The 20,966-nt window shown below is 31.0% G+C and overlaps 4 protein-coding genes across 4 annotated transcripts; 1 reads left to right on the top strand and 3 right to left on the bottom strand.

The window, feature by feature from the left end:
* The first annotated feature begins 467 nt into the window (after positions 1–467).
* Positions 468–2,011, top strand: LOC100646263 (NADH dehydrogenase [ubiquinone] 1 alpha subcomplex subunit 7). Its single transcript, XM_003397265.3, has 3 exons — positions 468–689; positions 1,469–1,647; positions 1,834–2,011. Exons 1-3 carry the CDS (start codon positions 627–629, stop codon positions 1,895–1,897), a joined length of 306 nt encoding a protein of 101 aa, XP_003397313.1. The 5' UTR covers positions 468–626; the 3' UTR covers positions 1,898–2,011.
* On the bottom strand, positions 1,957–11,728 carry LOC100645720 (phosphatidylinositol 4-kinase alpha). The gene is given in 22 exon segments (XM_020864217.2): positions 1,957–2,589; positions 2,744–3,150; positions 3,218–3,494; positions 3,579–3,925; positions 4,004–4,231; positions 4,313–4,600; positions 4,674–5,006; positions 5,089–5,224; positions 5,295–5,787; positions 5,874–6,150; positions 6,224–6,430; positions 6,505–6,612; positions 6,687–7,107; positions 7,182–7,534; positions 7,620–7,874; positions 7,978–8,188; positions 8,287–8,458; positions 8,461–8,760; positions 9,394–9,709; positions 9,775–10,289; positions 10,369–10,762; positions 11,549–11,728. Coding segments are annotated over 22 exon segments (6,354 nt in total). The 5' UTR covers positions 11,639–11,728; the 3' UTR covers positions 1,957–2,363.
* Positions 11,729–13,243: 1,515 nt separating this feature from the next.
* LOC100646030 (zinc finger HIT domain-containing protein 2) lies at positions 13,244–14,681 on the bottom strand. The gene is made up of 4 exons (XM_048408275.1): positions 14,408–14,681; positions 13,840–14,131; positions 13,515–13,768; positions 13,244–13,427 (listed from the first exon to the last, which is right to left on the bottom strand). The coding sequence occupies exons 1-4, from the start codon at positions 14,455–14,457 to the stop codon at positions 13,397–13,399; spliced, it is 627 nt and encodes a 208-aa protein (XP_048264232.1). The 5' UTR covers positions 14,458–14,681; the 3' UTR covers positions 13,244–13,396.
* Positions 14,682–14,749: 68 nt separating this feature from the next.
* On the bottom strand, positions 14,750–15,700 carry LOC110119506. Its single transcript, XM_020864243.2, has 3 exons — positions 15,424–15,700; positions 15,181–15,322; positions 14,750–15,074 (listed from the first exon to the last, which is right to left on the bottom strand). The coding sequence occupies exons 1-3, from the start codon at positions 15,584–15,586 to the stop codon at positions 14,756–14,758; spliced, it is 624 nt and encodes a 207-aa protein (XP_020719902.1). The 5' UTR covers positions 15,587–15,700; the 3' UTR covers positions 14,750–14,755.
* Positions 15,701–20,966: the final 5,266 nt, after the last annotated feature.

Raw genomic sequence — 20,966 nt, 5'->3', positions numbered from 1 at the left:
TACGTCTTTGTGTTTAAGTATAGTAAAAAATATTTTTTTGTTATGAAATAATACATTTTACAAAGTGAAATTGCTTTCGTAATAAATTTTTGTTATGATTGTAAAATTTTTGAATAACTTGTAAGAGAATGTGCTATTTGGAATCTTATATAACTTACACTATTTTCAAAAACAATGATGTATTTCAGTTTTAATTTTATATATAAAAGCGAGTTGAAAATTAACACATTTATTATATTTTCTATAGTAAAAATTAAATTCAATTAATATATCCTATTAATTATTCCATTTACAATAAAACACAAAGATACAAAGATACAATATATTACAATATATTATTACAATATATTACAATATAATATGAATAATCAATTTTAATAAAGAAATAAAATAACATTTATATTTTGTTATATGACAACACATTCAATTTTGAATTAATAATTTTGAATTGAAAGTAGCGATTATCGATAGTTAACATTGTGCTAAATTATCGAACTTCGAGATTGAGATGATAACTGCGTGTTTAAGTAGGCTTAAGTTTAGTATCGAATATTCTGTGTACAGTGTTTTTTGTAATAGAAGCAATTTATTTATTTCAAATAAAAAATTAAATAAGTTTAATTAAAATGTCGAGAAACCTTCGTAATACAATTCCACTTATAGATTGGATTCGAACTATTGGTCGGGGTGTAAGTAATATTTTAATCTGTATTTGATCTACATTTTATATTGTTTATTTTTGTAGATATTATGTAACTTGTTTTTAATCAACGTGTATATTGAAAACATCTCTTATATGCTACTTATTTTCGAAGATTGCGTCTATTTTATTGGTTATGTACTAAATATTGTCATGAATTTCAAAATAATTATAACCAATTAAAATTGACATACGTCAATATTGTATTTATTTAAAAATTTGAAATGAAATAACAAGAAAGATATTTTATATACAGTAGTTCATGAAAATATTTGGACACTTCTAATCATTTTTTCTAAATATATTTATATGTTATACAAAATATTTTGAAATTTCATTAGTACTATAATGGGACTCAATTATCACGATTACATTAGAAAAGTTTGAAACAAATCTGAAAGCGTAGATAGAAACTACAAGATATTTAGTACAAATATATATTTCACAGAGATCACAAAATTTATTTTAGAAACTAATTATCTATTATATTAACAAGCTTTAATATTCAATGGGACCACCCTTAACACATTATATATTTAAGATAGCTATTTGTGCTATATACTAATTTTTATCGCATATATGTTTGCAATAAATATTTATAAATATATTTTCAGATTTGTTTCAAATTTTACCAATATCTTTTATGTAATATACATAATACATATATAAATAAAAGTATTCTATATAAAGTGTTCAAATATCTCTATGACTATTGTATGGTAATATGGTGAAAAGATAAATTGATGTAGAGCAAAATGAACATTACAGAGAGAGCGTGTAGAGGCTTTAAGATTCTCGGATACAATTGCTGCACGTACACAACCACCTCCGCATGTACCTGGTGGGCCATATCATAAAATTTCAAAGGTATATTATTACTCTCGTGATGTGAGGCGTTCTGTACAACCGCCATCTGAGATATATACAGAAGGCCAGATAGAAGCAGGGTGATTATATTTTTAATATTTCATATATACAAACTAAACAATAAAACAGATAAAATTTATTGCACATGCTAGATATTATCTTACAATTAGTTGCATAGAATGTGCAATAGTTTCTATGAGAATTTTAGTATAGAATTTCTTATAGTGCTAATGAAACTTAACATGCATTGAATGTAATTTTTTCAGGAAAGTTGATATGACTCAAATAAAATTAAATCCATTAAAAAAACAGCTGCTAAGAGAAGAATAAATGCAGTAAAATAAATATTAGTTATACTTTGATTGTAATATATAATAAATACAGTTAACTTAAATAAAATTCTTACATGTAATTTTTAGTTAATATAAGATACCTATAATTAAATTACAGATTGTTTAATTACACTCCCATTTAATGTTTAACTGATAACAGTATATAAATAATAAACAGAGGAATGTTTCTCATATCTTCTGCTTGATAGCAGGAATATCAGATAATTTCTTTCCACTTTATAATACATTATTGTTACATACATACAGAGCTCAATGCTTTCATAAAATTTATGTGAGTTTAAGAATAACATTGACACTGAGGGGTTTGTACAGACAGCAGATTCAATGCTGTTGCATCTAACAATATAGTACATGGTGTATTCATTCAACAATCTTTGCAGAAATAATGAATTCCTCCATTATAAATTAACAATCGTTAACGAAAGTTACTTAGAAATAGTAATCTAATAGGGAATTTGATTTTGATAATACTGTATCATGTCGTAAGTTTTCGTACGGAAATTGAGGTAGCTGTTACGTATTACATTGAGCATATAGGCCGCCGCTTCGCGATCAGTTGCTGTCGGCACGAATCTGCCGCGTAAAAGTTTTATCGTTTGTCCACGGAAGCATGGCAATCCGGTATCAAGCATTAGAGAAACCAGAGAAATAATAGCTTCTTGGTAAGGTCTAAAACAATGTAGTAAAACAATATTATAATTTGATCGAAATTTCTAGAGAAAAAGAAAATATCGCAAATGTTTAATTATTTGAAAAAGAAATAAATTTGGTTAAATGAACTATTTATAACTCCAAATTTTAAAAATATTTGTTTGTAATTTACCTAACGGCAAGAAAGGCCTGTACACATAATTCCATGAACCAACGAAAAGGCGCGGCCTCCATTTTACCACCCATTACGAGCACCATTTCATCTGTTAGCTTAATATCAGGCTCAAAGCCTAAATTACCACCAGGCGAACTTTCAAACATAAATCCAAAATCGATATGTATGATATGACCTTCGGTGTCCAACATAATGTTGCCATTGTGGCGATCTTTTATTTGTAAAAGATATGTGATTACACTGTAGGCAGCCATTGATTTCACAAAATTACGACGTACGTTCTGAAATTCTTTCGTCGTTTCATCTCCATAACGTGTGATAAAATATTGATGCATGTCAATATCAGTGGTGCGACCAAGTTGATCGCGTGAAGTTGCATTAGGTACACATTCTATCACACCGCACTGAAATATATATTAATACTTTGTAATATTTATCAAAATTGTTTCTTATGACTGTAAGGTGCCTTACCCCAGGTGCCGTAGCTACTACTCTATATGGGAACAAGAATAAATTTAATCCAACTTTTTGAAATATATTCTTGAAAATACTGATCACTTGTAAAGCTAACATATCTTGTCTAACATCATCTCCGACTTTAAAAATAGCAGCTTGCCACGTTTCTTTTTCTGGTTCTCTTTTAATATCAACTTTACCATTAGTCGATACTGCTAATGCAATATTCTCTAATTCGTTAATTCCATATTTTCGAACTTTGAAACGCGCTAAAAATGGTGCTTTTGCGGCACTATAAATAATAACAATAAATCAAATATTAATGACAATACAATGCAATGTATTCCAAACAAGTAACGTAAATCGTAGTACTCACCTCTGCATAGGAGTTCCACTTTGATAATCAATATCAATTACCATTGCTTCAGGATTAGATGGCAAGTAGCAACTTGGCTGTGCTTTAATTTGTGACAAAGCTTTTAGACATGCTGATTTACGTTCAGGGCCTTTAGGATATGGCCTTATATCACCTGAAATATTCGTAATCTTTTCGAAGAAATCGAATTCTCTTTCATAAAATTGTTTTGCTGGACCAGATAACGATCCTAAAATACTTTTTACAAGCGAATCTAGTATATCATACAAAACTGGATCTTTTATTTGTTTATCCTCGTCCACATACATATTTGTGTACATGTTCCAAATTAGTTGATGTGCTACAACCTGTATCAAATTAAGAATGACCATAAAGATCTTGATTTGTAAATAATCAAACAATTGACTAGTATTCTTAACACTTACCTGTGAACGTTTAGCAATTTTCTTTATAAATTCTATCACATAACCCATAGTATCATGGCGTACAGCTTGTACAAGTTGTGGTATATAAAAAAGTACAGCATCTGCTGGATAACTACTTAGTACCTCTACTGCATATTGTGCAGAAATTGGATGATGAGGAAATTGACGAGAGAAGTATGCTAGTGCTTGAATAGGTGATACTCTCTCCCATGTTAACATATACACCAACTAAAACATATTGAATTAATAAATTATAATTTGTAATTATATAAATCTTTCAAAATTAATATTGTTCAAGAAATATCTTACTTCAGGTACATCGTTAAGTAATGTATCAGTCGTAACGAGATATTGTAAAGCTTCTGGGACGTGCATAACCGGCACAGGTTTAAGGCGAACAAGTCCACATACTTCTTTGATAATAATTTCGGAATTCTTTAATCGAACTGGTAAAAATATGGCAAGGATAGGACTAATTTCCCATGCAAGTCGCGTATATTCTCGCCACCGATCATTCATTCCCTTAGCGCGCCATTCTGCAATACTTGATTCACCTGGAAGTGCAAGCTCTTGTCTTCCACTAGGATTTCTCCAAACCTATAATTCAAAATGTTAAATAGTGTTTTAAAAAATGAAGAGGATATTGTACTAAATATAAAATCGAACTTACTAATAACATTTCTATTTCGACTGCCAACAGTTCGAGGATCAGATTTCTTTTTTTTATATAATCTTTTACAAACACGTTAGCGTTCATAACACGCTTGCTACGATTACTACGTTTGCCCAAAGTATTACTACTAGTAGACATTGGAACTGTATTAATCCATACGCTTGTCGGTGTTTTCGAAAATTCAGGATTCGTTGTACCAAAGGACGTACTCAAAGAACTAATTGTTTCACTAGGTCCAAAAGCACCAGTTGAATACGATTGGGATGTTAACATTTCAAATTCACTGTCGGTGCCAGTCATTACCAAATATTTTTTATCACTGTGCATTACCTACGACATGATAAAATAAGCATTATGAAATAGAAAGTTAAGAGAAAATTAGCACTTTTTTAATTATGAGTATTTTACTGACTTGCCAGAAACGTATAAGCGTAACTAAATCCTCGTGTAATTGTTCTAGTTCTTGCGTTGGTACTTGACGATCTCGACAGAAATAATCCAAGCAATTACAATATACGCGTTCTCGTAGTACGTTTTTACTTAATGTCCTATAAACAAAATTTATTATTTGCTCGGTTACTCATTAATATATATTGAATTTCTTACACAATATAATACCTTGGTAAAATATCTCCTTGAAGAAGAAGAAGTCCACAAGAAAGCAATTTAAATCGCACTCCAACTGCAGCAACATGGCGACTCATTCCAGGCTCTTCACCAGAAGCACCAACAGTCATAGGCAATGACCGATGTAATAATGTGACAATCATATCAACTGTTTCTTGACAGCAATATTTAGCAGTTTCAATCAATTCTACGATAAATGTAACCCAAATATCATGAGGTTTCACTTGGGGAGGATTTGAACCTAACTTGCAACCCTCGTATACTGCTAACGGACTGACTTCTTCTTCGTCCAGTGCGAATAAACCCATTCTTTTATCAACAGTATACTGCCACGCAACAAACATTTCTTGCAAAAAACGCAGTTTCAAATCTGGCCGTACGGTAAGTATCCACTGCCAGCATTCAACTGCTGTTGTCATAGCTGCAGGAGTGAACAATTCAATTTGTGAAGAAGCTACTGTATGCAACAAACGTCTATGTGTCCCTAAATAAATTAAAATATTATAATTAATTATAGATTATGAAACAAAATCAAATAATTTTCACGAAATTATTGTTGATAAGTCATACCAGGCATAGAAATTAATAATGCAGTAGCACGCCAAAGAGCGCTACGATGGTTAACGTCATTTCGAGCACGGCAAGCCATCCACACAGCATCAATTAATAAGTCAATAACTTTGTTTCTAATTTCTTCAAAAGATATTTCGGAAGTAGATGATTCGGTTTGCGCCAACGATAGCATTCCTGCTATTTCTCCAGCATATCGTGAACGTGTAGACATCATCGACAGAAGCCACGAGCTGGCTCCTTTTGGACCACGTGGTCGTTTATCTAACGAATTAGTCTATAACAAGCACATTTTATTATTTTTATAGTAAAGTATTTTAAAATATTAGATATTAGGAATATTATTTTACGTTTGGTAAGGCCGATGTTGGAATAGCCATGTCCACAAATTCAAGAACTGAATCCGTAGATAAACATAAACCAGAATGGTGTTTTAATCTAGAAGACGGAATTTGATTTACATATTCCTGTAAATGTGATCTAGTGGCTTGAGGTGCCCACTTCATGGCTTCTTGTACTATACCTTTACATCTCGCAGTGAAATCTTTCACAATAATCTGTGTAACATAGTTTAGATTTAGCATTTGAGTTGCATATTGTATATTGATTCGCATAATTCCAATATACACACCTCTCTTGCCTCGAGCGTATCCGTAAGTTCTATACTGTATGGTGTACCAGGTATTCGTAAAATTGGTGTCTCTTCGTTTGGATCAATTTGTAATGAGAATGATAAAATCTATATAAATAATAATTTAATTAAGTATGACAATATTATAAAAAAAGGAATGTAGGACAAAAGAAAATTTGTACCTGTAATATATCCAACATACTCCAAAGCACTTTGCAATTCCATAGAAGGTGCGGGAACGCATCCACCAGTGCACTAAGATACTTGTCCGCTATCCGTCTAATCTGTTTATGTACATGATTAAAATACACGAGAAGAAATTGAGCATGATTTTCAAGTTCCTTCTCACGCCTTTCGTCTTTCGGTTTACGCTGCATAACATCTTTGAATTTTACAAAGACGGAATCAGCAACACAACATATACACTGCCACATGCCGCTCTTATCTTTTTGCAAATCTGTATCGCATAAATATTCCATTATTGGTTGTAAACTAGGTTCTGGACTATTTGCCACCCTCAAAGTCTCTAACCAATAAACTGATAATAAATATGTACACTGTGCAAATTGCAATTTTGTCACATATTGCGATATATCATTAGTTCTGTGAAAAAAAGACAATGTTTACACTTCTATTTTTAAAAAATATATTTGCAAGAAAGTAAAAAAAATATGTACCGAGTACTTAATTTTAATACTTGACTCCTCAATTCTTGTAATTCGTTTAAAGAAACGCTATCATTGCGTACAGCTGAAGTATACTGCAATTCTCTCATCTCAAGACGTGCACTAGTTTGCGAAATAAGGTACGGTGATTTTACAGCGATTTCCTTGACACCTTCGTGCCATTCTGCAGGCCATAATCTCGATGCTTGATCACCAGCGAAACCCATTACGACACAATAAAGCCAAAAGTCTTTAAAAAGTTTTAGGAGTCTCTTGTATGGATGCCTGATCGGCGGAAGTCGCCTTACTAATATAGCGATTACAGGAATAAGCACACCTAAATTTCCTGCGCTAGTTGCTGCTTTCTAATATAAGATATAACAATTAAAATCAAATTTTGTAAAGTTTCGCTTTCATAATATTATTATTCAAATCATCAGTTTTAATTACCGTTACTGAAACGTTATTTGACGCCTTATCGCTGGCACGTTTACCCTCTAGTCCGAGTTGAACAAAAAGTTCAAGCAAGTGAAGTAGCAAATCGTCCAATTCTGATTCACCTTGAAGATTTGCTGCTATATTTGCAAGAGCATTTGTGACTGCCTTAGCTACGTGACAATATTGTTTACGATCATCGTTCGAAGCATAAGTTGCGGTACTTGAGCCCAATGACATAGAAAACATTTGCATTATGCCTTCGTAAATCTGAAAACACAATATATTCTTATGCGATTTATATTATACTGTAATTTGTACGTGAAGAAGCTAACAATTTACTTAATAATTACTAATTGATCTTAAACTGAACCTTTGATTCGCATTTCGCAATGATCATACATCCTAATTGATCCACGATTAGAAAATCAAGATCACTCGGAGTGCGACAAAATAATTGCTGAAAAAATGGGAATATTGTACGCATAGTCTTTGGGGTGTCTTTCAACGCAACGGCAACATGCCCCAACATGATTACTATGTTTTTCGAAATTAATTCGCTATTCGACCTGTCATCGGATTCACTAAAAGTATTGAAATAAATAATTGAGACATCGTAAGAACTAAGGTGTAAATTCAGGAAACTGATTTATATATGTAAAGTGAACAATATATGCAGTACCCGTCACATATGTCAGCAGCAAATAATCTATTCGAGACGCTGGCAACTAATGCTGGTACACAATCTGGATTTACAGAATGAGCAGCTTCTAGAGCAATGCAAAGATTGCCAATAGCTGCGTCGCGTAGTTTTTCAAAGGCTGTTTGTATTGACGAAGTAGTTTGTTTCGAATCTTGCATATCTTTCCCTTAAAAGGAATAACTTTCTCATTAATTTTATATGTAATATTTATGTATGATTGTATGCTACCTCTTTCACTTTGTTGACGGTGTAATTTAAGTAGTATAGGAGATGGAACAACAAGAAAGTCCCGAAGATAATATATAGATGTACTCGCTATATTAGGAAACTTTTGCGCTAATTTTCCTAATCCTTCAAGGCATACCATTAATAAAGGCATATGCGCCAGCACCAGTTTTGGTCCATGATTAGAATTAATCTTTTCAACTAAACGACCACATAAACTATCCGCACCTGTAAATAATATTTAATTCCATAAATGTTTACCGAGATATGCACGGCATTATTCATAAGTTGGGCAAATATTGTTAATTCTAAGAAATTCTTCCAGAAAACGAAGAGTTCTGTATGAAAATTAATTTCTCAATAACAATGATTTAAAACAGCAGTGCATTGAAGTACATATATTTGCCATGATAATAATCTTGCCTATGAATATTTATTGCTCATTTTCGCATTAACAGTCGAACAAACAGTTAGAATCAGCTAAGAAAATTACGTTTAGTGGTATAATAATTAGACCAATGAAGGTAACGGGAGAACCGCGTTAACGCACTGTCAGAGTAGAAAGTATTTAACTCGTTAGTTAAAAGTATTGAATGTTATCAAAGATGGGACAGTCAATCGAAATGCAATATAAGCTAAATTCGAATACCCTCGCCAATCAGCATTGAACTGATATCTGCGAATAGCGCGGACAAATCATACTGGTCTCTCACTGGAAAAATAACGTAATGATCTATAGATAATCCTACCAACACACAAGAATTGAATTTAAATCATTTTATTAAAACAAAAACATTACTAAAATTATATACATGTGATTTTTCAAACTATATTCAAGCGTAGATTTATAGTGTCACTTACCAGTTTCATCACCAATTGCCCAAACAAGAAGATCGACACACGCAGAATTAGCCATAACGTTTACTTTAAACCTATTTACAGTTCTAAAATTAGTGTCCATATCTTCGCGTTCGCTTGCATCATGTTGACGTGATTGCAATTCTGTTTGACCGGATAGAAAGAGACCTTTCACGAACTCTTGTACGTCTCTTGTAAAAGGAATAGGCAAATCACGTTGATTTTGTAACAATTCCCGTAAAAGAGCAACCATTACTAGATTCATTGTCTCGTTAAATGTACGATAAGGAAATATTTGCACCTGTCCAGAGTTGTAAACCTAGATAAAAAATTAATGATTAAATGCAATTGATAGCAACTTTATTATAAAATAATGAAACTAACTTGCTGAGTTTCCTCATCAAGGAACATTAAAATTTCTTTAGTAAGCAATTTCTTTGCCAAAGCCAGTACACTTTGTAAATGTACCACATTAAATTGCATGGCAGCTCTCCTTTCAGGACTTTCATTGCATCTCATTTGAGGAAACTGATTGAAACTTGATCCATATCTACTAAAAAAATATGTGGCTGGATCATAGGGAACCGATGAGTAAGATTGTAACGATGGTCGTTTGGCGCAAGAATATTCGTGATCCCCGATTAGTAGACTTGGTGCAGTATCTATAGCCGGATGAGGATTGAAGTTACCGCTTAATGATCGAGGAATAATTGGTCGAAAGTTCGAAAAGCTATGCTGCTTTTTATCCAATGTTAAACGCATTTCTACTTTTGGTACTGAGAGAGGTGGTTCCGGTCTCGGAAAAATTCGGCATAAAAGAGGTGGATCAGTATAAGCAAAGCGACCCATAGATCGAGCTAAACCAATTAATACCGGAACTAAGCATTTGCATAATGATACTGAAAAAGGGAAAAAAGTAAAATCGTAATTATAGGAAATTAAATAAAATATAGTTAATAATAAGAGAGAAATACCTACATTTTGCTTGCATTCCTCTATTCCCATTTTGATCTTTGTATCCTCTAATAAGATTTGTTAAAACTGCTAATATTTCTACTTGAGTAGAAATAATTTCTTCGCGTACAGATTCACATCTAGATGCAACATCACTGAGTAATGTGTTTAAGCAAAAACTAAAACGTTCAGCAACAGGAATACGTTCACTAGGTAAACATTTGACCTCATCCAACCATACAGCTTTTGGAAGACCACGCAGTAATCGCAAAAGATATGGTAATATCTTATCCCGATGTTGTAAACCAGATTCCAGAAAATATATTCCCAATGCAATAGTTGTATCTTGTCCTCTTTGATCCAATCGGTATATACCCTGAGCAGATTCTTGTGGGCATAACTTGAACAACTGTGTAACCTATGTTAAACAAATTTTATTTAATTTTTCACAATATTAGTATAACTATTGAATGTATCATTTGAAACAGAATTTCATAGACACAAGCATTGCAAATTGAATCTTTTATTTAATACTAATTATATCTGATGATATTTTTTAATTATCATTACAATTTGAAACAATTTAATTTAAAGTAAAATCAATAATTAATCTAAGAAAGGTATAATAAATACTCGTGTAATATACATTATAATAAAAAGCATTACTTTATTTAAAATTAAATGCAGATATATAAAGATTAGTTACATAAAAATTTGATACAAAATAATACATAGTTAATGAAAATGTTTTATATTTAGTTAGTACAATTGTTAATGTCATATTTTCTTAGTTATATATTCTATGTCACACATTGATTTACAAATTAATAACTAAAATCAAATTTAGTAAATTAATCGAAATAAAAGAGGAAGATCTATTAATAAATTAAAATATACATATTGTGCTATCTTTTATTTGCAAAGTTGTGTCTACAGAAACAATTCCTTAAACAGTGAATTATATCTGGAACATATGTCAGAAATCGCTTATTTAATAGCATAATGACGTTAATGATCAACTGCAAACGTATCATTAATGCATGAGTTGACTAGTAGATCGTCCTTCGAATTATATCATTAGATGACATATTATCAGGATATCAGCTGACACGTCCTTAAAATTAACCTAATTCTAATTAAATGTCAAGTTTTTTATTGATACATAAATATCATGTCAATGTATAATATACAATAATTAACGAACCTTTTCCCATGGTGTAGGTTTAATCGCTGCTAAACATCTAGCTAAATGTTGGACGGCTTTCGAGAAAAATAATTTCTCGTCTGCCACCATTTTGCCCACTGTCTACTTGTCGTATGATTCCTGTAAATATCGTCTGCTTGTCTGCTTGTCTCACTGACAGACCGCCTTTCGCTACATTCGACCTATCGATCTTGGATTCGATATTTAAATTTGCGCAAGTTTAAAATTGTTCCTGTTTCTAAAGATTTGCATATGAATGTCGAATTTTAACAATCAATAATTTATTTCTTTTACGTAATCGATAGAAAATATAACTAACTTGGTAGAAGCAATACTAGAAATTTAAAGCAATTTAAATAATTAATTACGGAATTTTGTCAAAACAGAGATTAAGAAAGAAATTAGGTCTCTTGAATAAAAAGTGAACATGTATGTGATGTTTTATATAACGATATATATTATATGTATTTACATTACATGTTTATGTGATTTATTAATAATTTCTTGCGGATTTTCATGTAAAAAAATAAATTTTCGTTATTAATAATAAATGTTGTATTCTTTAGATCTCTTAAACTTTTGAACTTGAGTTTATTTTATTTTACTTAATTTTATTTAAACTTTATAGTAAATGAAACAATTTTTAGTTAGTTTCAAAGTAAAATTTGTTACTTTAATACCATCTTTTTATTACACACAATTACATAATATCACATAGATATTTTTTTTGTTAAATAAAAGATAAGTGGTATATATTATAGGTAAATAGCATATAATCGTGACATTAAGAATAAATTATAATGACATAAGTTAAAACTTCAAAAATTCGTTATATTTAAGATTCGCTCCCCAAATATTAAAACAAATTCGCAACTTTATACATAGTATATCATTTGCTCATAAATCGATAGTAATCTAAAAGTCGATATATTCTGTTCGATTCTGTTTCTCTAAATTACAGTTTGAATTTTTTGTCTTTAGCATTAGTGACGTGCCGGTGAATGAATAAATTTTTAAGTTTTGTGTTTGCAAATCTTGTGTTGTCACGCTAAATGTAAAAAATTGAAGAAGTACGTTGGGAAGGATTTAGGAGATATTCACGAAGAGGAGATAGAAGAGGATTGGGTAAGTGGATTTATTAAAAATTTAACAATTTCAAATTATGAAAACCAATATGGTAGCAATGACAAAAATATAGGGGAAAAAATATATATGTTTATATAAGAACATTTTATAATTGATTATAAATCCTTAAATTTATATCTGTTCCATATTTTTATGTACAAGTATTTATATGGCGATTTTTAGTCCATGATATGTAGTATTCCAACTTTTTGCAATGTAAACGAAGTTGTTTCTTCGATAAATCTATACTATTTACATTATATCGTTGAGCAAACTTTTTGATGAATTCTTTATCTCCAATTTTATTTTTATTTTTCGATATCTCTTCTATTGTCATTATTAGTAATCTATGTATTTCTGAGAGTGCAATAGCAATATAAAGATATTCATTCTTCTCGTTGGGTCCCTGTAGTATTTTATTCCCAGCTTCCTTGTAAACTAATAAAGTTTGTTCATCTTGAGGTAACCAGTTACACTGAAAACAATAAGCAAATATTTTAATGTTTACATTACTTGCAATATTTTAAATATTAAATGTTATAATACTTACATTAATAATGTTGTGAACAGTGGAAGCGATTGCTGATTCTGGATTTTCAAAAACTGTATTGAGTTTCATATTATCACTAAGATCAAGAAAAACAATTGTAGCTTCTATCGGACAGTTTAAATAGTCACCATTATAATAGTTTGCTATGTATGCATATGCATAGATTACATTTATCACATTAAATTCAACATTTGGGGAAGCTTTCTGTAATTAAGAAAATATTTGAAGTTTTCTGCATTCAGATTATATTTAATGAAGTATATACATATATTTATTCTGAAAATTACTTGCAATGCATTAAATATTGGAACATCTATTAAAGGAGGGAGTTGCAATGATTGCTCATCTTTTTGATCCATATCTTGAACTAATTTTTTTTTAGTATGATAGGTCCACCATGGAATCCATTGAGGTAGAAGTTTTTCTATATCACCATTTTTTACGAGAGCCTCAAATTCTTGCTTTTCATCATCTGTTAATGCAGACCACACTTCATCTGCATTATCTAAATTTATATTATTAAGTCTTCTTTCTAAATCTGGTATCTAAAAAAGACATTAGTTTAAATGAAACACAGGGAAAATTGTATTTTTCAAGGATATCAATATTAGCTCACATCTTCTTCATCATCTGAATCTAGCTGTTCTTCTAATTCATCATTATCAATCTCATCATCACTTTCCAATGCTTCTATATTTTTTAAATCTTCCTCGTGTACCCTCTTGAGAATTTCTAGCATTTTCTTTCTACCTTCTGTATCTTTTCCTTGAGACTTTATTTCATCTATTACACATTGCTTATAGAAACTTTCTGAACATTCTGAATGAGCTTCTGACTTATAGCAATCAGAGCTGCAATATCTTATCTCACATTGTGGACAAGTATATTTACGAGGTCGTGTATTACATCTAAAAATCAACAAATAAAGTTTTAAAAAGAAGATATTTTTTATGTATTAATTCTTTTAAATTAATAAAGATCAAAAACAATTATTTATTGTATATTAAAAGAAATTTTCATATAAATACGAAGGAATTCCCTAAAAGAATTGACAAAAATAATTTATAAAATAGATTGGACTTAGGTTTACATAAATCGATTATATGTTATAAGATATTTATGCAAGAAAATACCGTCAAGTATTGCTTGTAAACACAGTTTGAGGTTAAGAATATGATACGTACAATTCGCAGACATTATCTGTATCTGTGGTGCACGTTCCTTGAATATCCATGATTTTTCTGTAGATTTATTAAAAATTCTAATTACTTAATCTACTAATGTTGATATCAATTCATTAATTCATAAATTTCGAACGCGTGAAATGTTTATGCGGCGGCATGACGCGTTTAGATGTATTGTGTATAAGTATGTAACACGATATAGTGATAAAGATAATGTTCAATTACGTTATAAAATATATATAGTAAGAAGTAAAGAGAATATATTTTTAAATTATAAAATTCATACATAAAATTATTTATTTATATACATTACAAATTAATTTAAGTTAAATTAAACCTAACCTGTGACTAGGTTTTTTCAACTAGAGTACCATTTTTCAGTTTCTTGTAATTGAATTCAGGTTCTTTCCTCTTACTTGTCCAAGCTTCAGTGTCTATTTTTGATAATATTCGTTCAGGATCTACGGCTACTGTTTTACATTTTGAGAAATTTGTTTCCTCATCTATAGCCGCTTTAATTTTCCTTTTCATTTGAGGCTTTTCACTTTCTTTTTCAGTTGTTAAAAACTCTACAGAAGAATTGAGTAACTTTATGCCATAAATGTTGACTTTTTCTTTTTCTTCATTTATAATACTGTTTATGTTTTTCTTTTTTACTTTAATAGATCTGAAAGAAAATTTTTCTCGGTATATATGAAAGACATATACATTCTATTTATATTGTAAATAATTCATCTGGAGTTGAATACTTCATTGTAAAATTAATTACATACTTCTCTATAATTTCGTCCAGCTTTTTTGCAACATAATTCTGGAATGTCGGACTCACACCAAAATTAGAAAATGTCTTTTTCTCCTCCAAATCTTTTCTTAATGACACGGGGTTTTTTACATTATTATTTTCTAATGAATCATCTAAAAAGAAGAAAGAAAAATTTGTTGCCAATTATTACAAGTTTCTATGATAATAAGAAACAAACGTGAAATAGAAACAAAAATGAGGTTATGATACTTACTGTGTTCATACGTTTTCGTAGAAACATCTGAGTTTTGAAATTTTTCGTTGGAAAAATAGGTGACCTTCAGAAATTGGTGATCTGTTGCTTCTCTTAATGCAGCTTTTGATATTTCATCTTCGGAACTGCTTGAACCATCATTGTTTTCATTTAACATTATCATATCGAAGATTCGAACGACTCGATACCAATTGATAGTCGAACTTTAAATTTCTATACTACTATATACAGATAAAAAAAAATGCCTGTGTATAAATTCAGCTAATTACTCCATGAAAGAAATAAACATGAAATGAACCATAAGTTTAATTAACTCATTGCCGAAATTTGTTTATTAGTTAGTAGTTATAAATTTTTGTACAGAATGTGAGTACTTGAAATGCGTGTAAAGATGTTCGTATATTGTACAATTATTCAGTAGGAATAATACCCTTCGTTAGCAATTAAAAACATAAGTCTTAAATAGTTCGGTTATTCGAAAGGCATACAGTGGAGGAATAACTAATTACTATATATTTTAATATAAATTTAAAGCTAACGTAAATATACTTCACATACTTTCCTCTTTTTCGAATCAAAAAAGAAATGAAAACAGATGAGTTAGAAATAGGTAAAAACATAAGAAACAGGTAATAAATTTATTTATAAATTGCAATGAAGCAATTGCATTGCAACGAAGAAATTAATAAGGATAAGAAAGAAATTAGTAACTAACAAAAGGATGATAAAAAAGATTCCAAAGTGATAAAACAAACAAGTAAACAATAGACTAAACCATAAGACAATGGTTATCATTTAGCATTACATATTCTGTACGGTGTCGTCAGATTTTATTCGTAAATTCATTTTGATTGAATGTTATTGTATCGCTATAACCACGTGCGCGCACGCGCGTGCTTAACGCCACACGTACAAAACTCGATCATTTCAAAGAGATATGGCGGTGAAATTGAAATGGAGGTTGTTAAAGAAAATGCAAAAAGACAAAGACGAACATGATAAACGACAACGATGATGATAATAATGGATGAGGATGAACGACGAAGAAGAAAATGAATGAAAACTTGGAATACTTGGAACTATATCGTAAACATAAACAATGATATATTTTAAAATATTATAATTATTCTCTGTTCGAGAAGAAAAACACTTCGACTAAATTATGTCAACGTGTTTAACGATAGATTAACAAGAATTACAGGCGCAAATTATCTTCAATCGTTTCTGACCTATTCGATGCTGGCTCGAAAGGAACAATTCGTAGAGACTTGTGGTCTAGAAACTAAATGGACGGGCGAAGTCGAATATTGCCAACGATGTTTATGTACACGATTAATGATCGTATTTTAATTTTCTTCTGTTATTTCTTTTTTCTCTCGTCCTTCCTAATAATTCAATCTTAATCTAAATACATTTAATATATTCTCACTTTGCATCAATCATCTCTTATACTTTTTTTTCTTTTATATTAGTGCGCTTCTGAGAGGTTTCATGTACACTGTTTCCTTTTTCCCGTGTATGTATGTATGCATGTATATGTGTTTTTCTGCATTTACTTCGTTAATTTAAATCGTTATAACCACTCTGCTCTGCTTATTTCTTTTCTTTTAAAACGATAACTGTAAAATGTATAAAATATACAAGGAGCAACGTTCGCGAATACATTTTATACAAATACAGGCTTTCGAAAGTAAAGATATATATTGTATATTTGTGTACGTATATTCACCTTACTTCCTTTTCCTCTAATGATGTGTGCATTGGCTCTTTTGTCTCGTTTATTAATTTATTTCTTGTATTTATCCTTTTATGTTTGTCTGTATGTATTTATGTATGTATATGATCATCGTATGTATACTTATTATACTTATATATTCATTCCTCGTCGTCGGACCTCAATGTACAGTTAACGTTTTATATTTTATTTTTTATAATTTTTTGTTTGTTTGCTAAGGCATTCGTTATGGCAAGTATATTTTAAAAGTGCTGATGTCTAAACGCGCGTGAATACTTTATAGTTTCTGTTTTTTTCCATTTTCCGTACAGTTTATAAAAGTATATTGGCCAGTTATGTAACCACTAATTAGCCAGCTACGTGTCACTTAAAAAACGATTCGCTCGTTAGAAAAAGAACTAATCTGCTTCATATTCTTTATTTTTTTTCCTTTTTTATTTTGCTTGTTTCTTTAGTTTAGTAGTTGTTCTTGTTCTTTTGCTGCTGTGGTAGTTTAACTCGTTTCGCGTTTTAAATTCAATTATTACGCCTTATAATCCGTGGCCACTAATTGTTTTCTTTTTACTATATTTTGCATGCATCATTACACTTTATGCTCGTTATTCGATTATCTGCAACGTTTTTATCTCTTATTTATTCTTTAATAAAATATATTTAATCGCAGGCTAGAGAACCGGAAACAAGAAGAAGTATACGTGTATATGTCTCAAGAAGTACGATGTACCTATTCCTTCGAGATAGAGTCTCTTCATACGTATTATTAGTATTATTTCTTAATTCATCTTATTTCTCGACCAAACGTTTTCTAATTATGATTAATGTGGTCGTGACGAAAATCGTTCACCTTTTCACGTTTTTTTCCCTTTCCTTTCTCTTTCCATTCGTTTCTACTGATATAACGAACACGAAAACTTTCATCAGTGTACGTGTTTATGTGTAGACATCAAATTGCGGATGGTAGGATTATTTCGATCAAAACCCTAACCCTGTCTAGTTCCGTTAAACCCCTTCTTCGTTTCGTCAGTTTTAAACATATTTTTACTTGCTCGAGCCACGAGCTGGCCTAAACGAAATTCATCTTTGTCGTACGCACGCGCGCATATACACTTACATGTACGTGAATACACGTATATCTTTTATTCTTTTTTTTTTTTTGTTTCATCGTAATCGCAAAACACAATTATATTCGTTCCATGGGGAGGTGGTTGGATCACTTTTGCGAACAATGGTGTAGCGGTTCGAACGAAATTTTGAGAATCAAACTGAGGTTTCTCTCTGAGAACTCTCCAGTTATTACTTTTCGATCGTTTTGCAATAACTCGCTAAAGGTTGGATTAACTGGTTAATTTGCAATGGAACTTTATAAATATTTCCTAGAGTAAAAGTCCATCGATTTTTCTCACCAGCTATGATTTCGTTTAAAGTTCACTTATTATCAGGACCAACGTTACCTTATCAACACGTTACATTTCACTTGCGATTCTTTATCAGAGTATTCCTGTTATTAAAATTTGTTCATTGTTAACGTCGTGGTTTTAAAAGAGAATTCCAGACATTTGCTTAATGTCTTTTCCCTCACTATTTCTAAGGTTGCAAAACCAAAGAAAATTGATATCTTGCGACTAGAGAGTTATTATATACAGCAAATACCGATCAGGCAACCTGTTTCTAAAGTCTCGTTCAGATTAATCAGGCTACTTGAACTCAAATAAGTCAAGTTACTTAATTAGAAATCGTTTGAGTTCAAGCAACCTGACTTCAACTAGATACCTAAAATGACATACTAAAATCGACTTAGTTTGAAGAACCAACATCTTAATCACTGTTATTTGTTTCAAATCAAGGGATGGTTAAGAGATCCTCTTTAATCTTAGGTTTACGAAAAAACCTAAAAGGATATTTCAAATCAATTAAAATAATAAATATTAATAAAATAACTACTTGAACGTAGCTAAATAAGAGCGAAGTGTATTATCGTTAGCTACTAAGAACAAACGTAGAAACTTGAAAGAATATTTAAATTCAAATAAAACAATAAGTTCACGTTAATAATGATTTGATTAACGAGAACAAATATAGAAACTTAACATGTTGTATGCCGTGAAAAATTCCAGCTATATGGGCCGTGTGAATCATATGGCGCTTTTCAGCAAAGAACAGTGAAAAAATATGTTTTTTAGGGGAAAAATTCATTCATTAACGCTTAAACATATAATTATATAGCTTGTCGCTATCCTATTGAAAAATAAGGCAGTTCCGACCACAAGAAACCAGATATTTGTAATTATTGTGGCAGTCAACGCGATAAAAGGATATTTCTCAGTGGTAAAGGGATTATAAATTACTCGAATATAGTTCATTTGTCTAATCTAAACGAGGCTTGACGGAACTGAAATCGACAGGTCTAGAACATATAATCCAGATCAAGTCGCAAAAATTCATTTTTGGCATTAATTTATCTACAACGATACTACACCATTGGGCTTCATCGGACGACGGAATTACAATGGAACGAAAATATACATGTTAACTCTTATTAATCGCAAACGTCGCTTTTGCTCGAACACGTTTTTATAATAATCTCTCTACTTCTCATTTTCAAACGATTAGAATTCTATATCCTTCCCGGAGCGATAGGAATATCTCGATCGATTTTTAATTCTTTGCGCACTCGATTCAAATATTCATATATTAGGTAGTTTCATATTTTCTATTAGTGGAAACTCGATTTCGAACGTTCGTACATAGAGAAGTAATTATTAATTGCTACTTATAGATTCCTTGTGTTCGTTTGTAAAGTGAAAATTCAGAGGATGAAGGATACGAATGAAGATGGTCGAGTGCGAAAAGTTAAACACCGATACGGAACTCAATAATTGAACGATAGTTCGTAATTGCTTCATCTTCATTTTTTTTCTTTTTTTTTATCTGATTCCATATTATTCGCTTTTACAATTATTTAGTGCGTCTCGAACAAGCACCTATATGAGCTCTTAATTTTTATATCCGCTACTATGCTTGCTTTTTTTATGGGGCTGCACTCTTTCTCTCTCTTTTTCTCTCTCTCTCTCTTGCTCTCTCGCTCTTTCGTTCGCTTCCTCTCTCTCTTTTTCTCTCTCTTTTAGTTTCACGTTCTCGTCGGTTTTTACATCGAACAAACCGATATCGATGTTCACGATCGATCATTCCGCGAAAACGTTATTTATTTATTTTTCTTTTTCTTTGTGTAACAAACTTAGCGAACGATGTTCTAATTAGAAAAACGTCAAGAGATTCGTACCAGCGCTTGCGTGTAGCATACATACATAGATTCATACGATAAGCGCGATGCGACCAGATGCACGCTTATGGTGTGAATTTTGTAGAAAACTCTTTTCGTAGAAAATTGACGCTAGGGTAATGTTTTATATTTGTTTCTCTCTCGCTCTCGCATTTTCTCAATTTCGCTCACGTGCACGATCCTCTTTCGCTCGTTTTCAGTCGCCCGTTGCGCATCCATTCTTTCTCTCGTGTTCTTTTTTATTCTTTTTTTACTGTTTATATATCTGTTTGTTTGTTTCTTTACAAGGCGCTACTATACGCAGGTTTCTCGAGCGACTAAAATGATTTCTACACGGTGGCACACCGCTGGATCGATTTAACGATGATCACTATGTTCAAATCAATTCCTATCGGAATTTCTATGAATTAGACCTTTTCATGGTGTAATACGAAGATTGCACAAATTTCCTGACTTGATACCTATTAGTCGTAAATAAATAATTGGAGAAGGGATAAACAAATATTAGAATTTTATTATATGTATGTA

The sequence above is a fragment of the Bombus terrestris genome, chromosome 8 (assembly GCF_910591885.1).
Source record: "Bombus terrestris chromosome 8, iyBomTerr1.2, whole genome shotgun sequence".
Classification (NCBI taxonomy): domain Eukaryota; kingdom Metazoa; phylum Arthropoda; class Insecta; order Hymenoptera; family Apidae; genus Bombus; species Bombus terrestris.
This window is presented reverse-complemented; position numbering and strand designations above follow the sequence as displayed.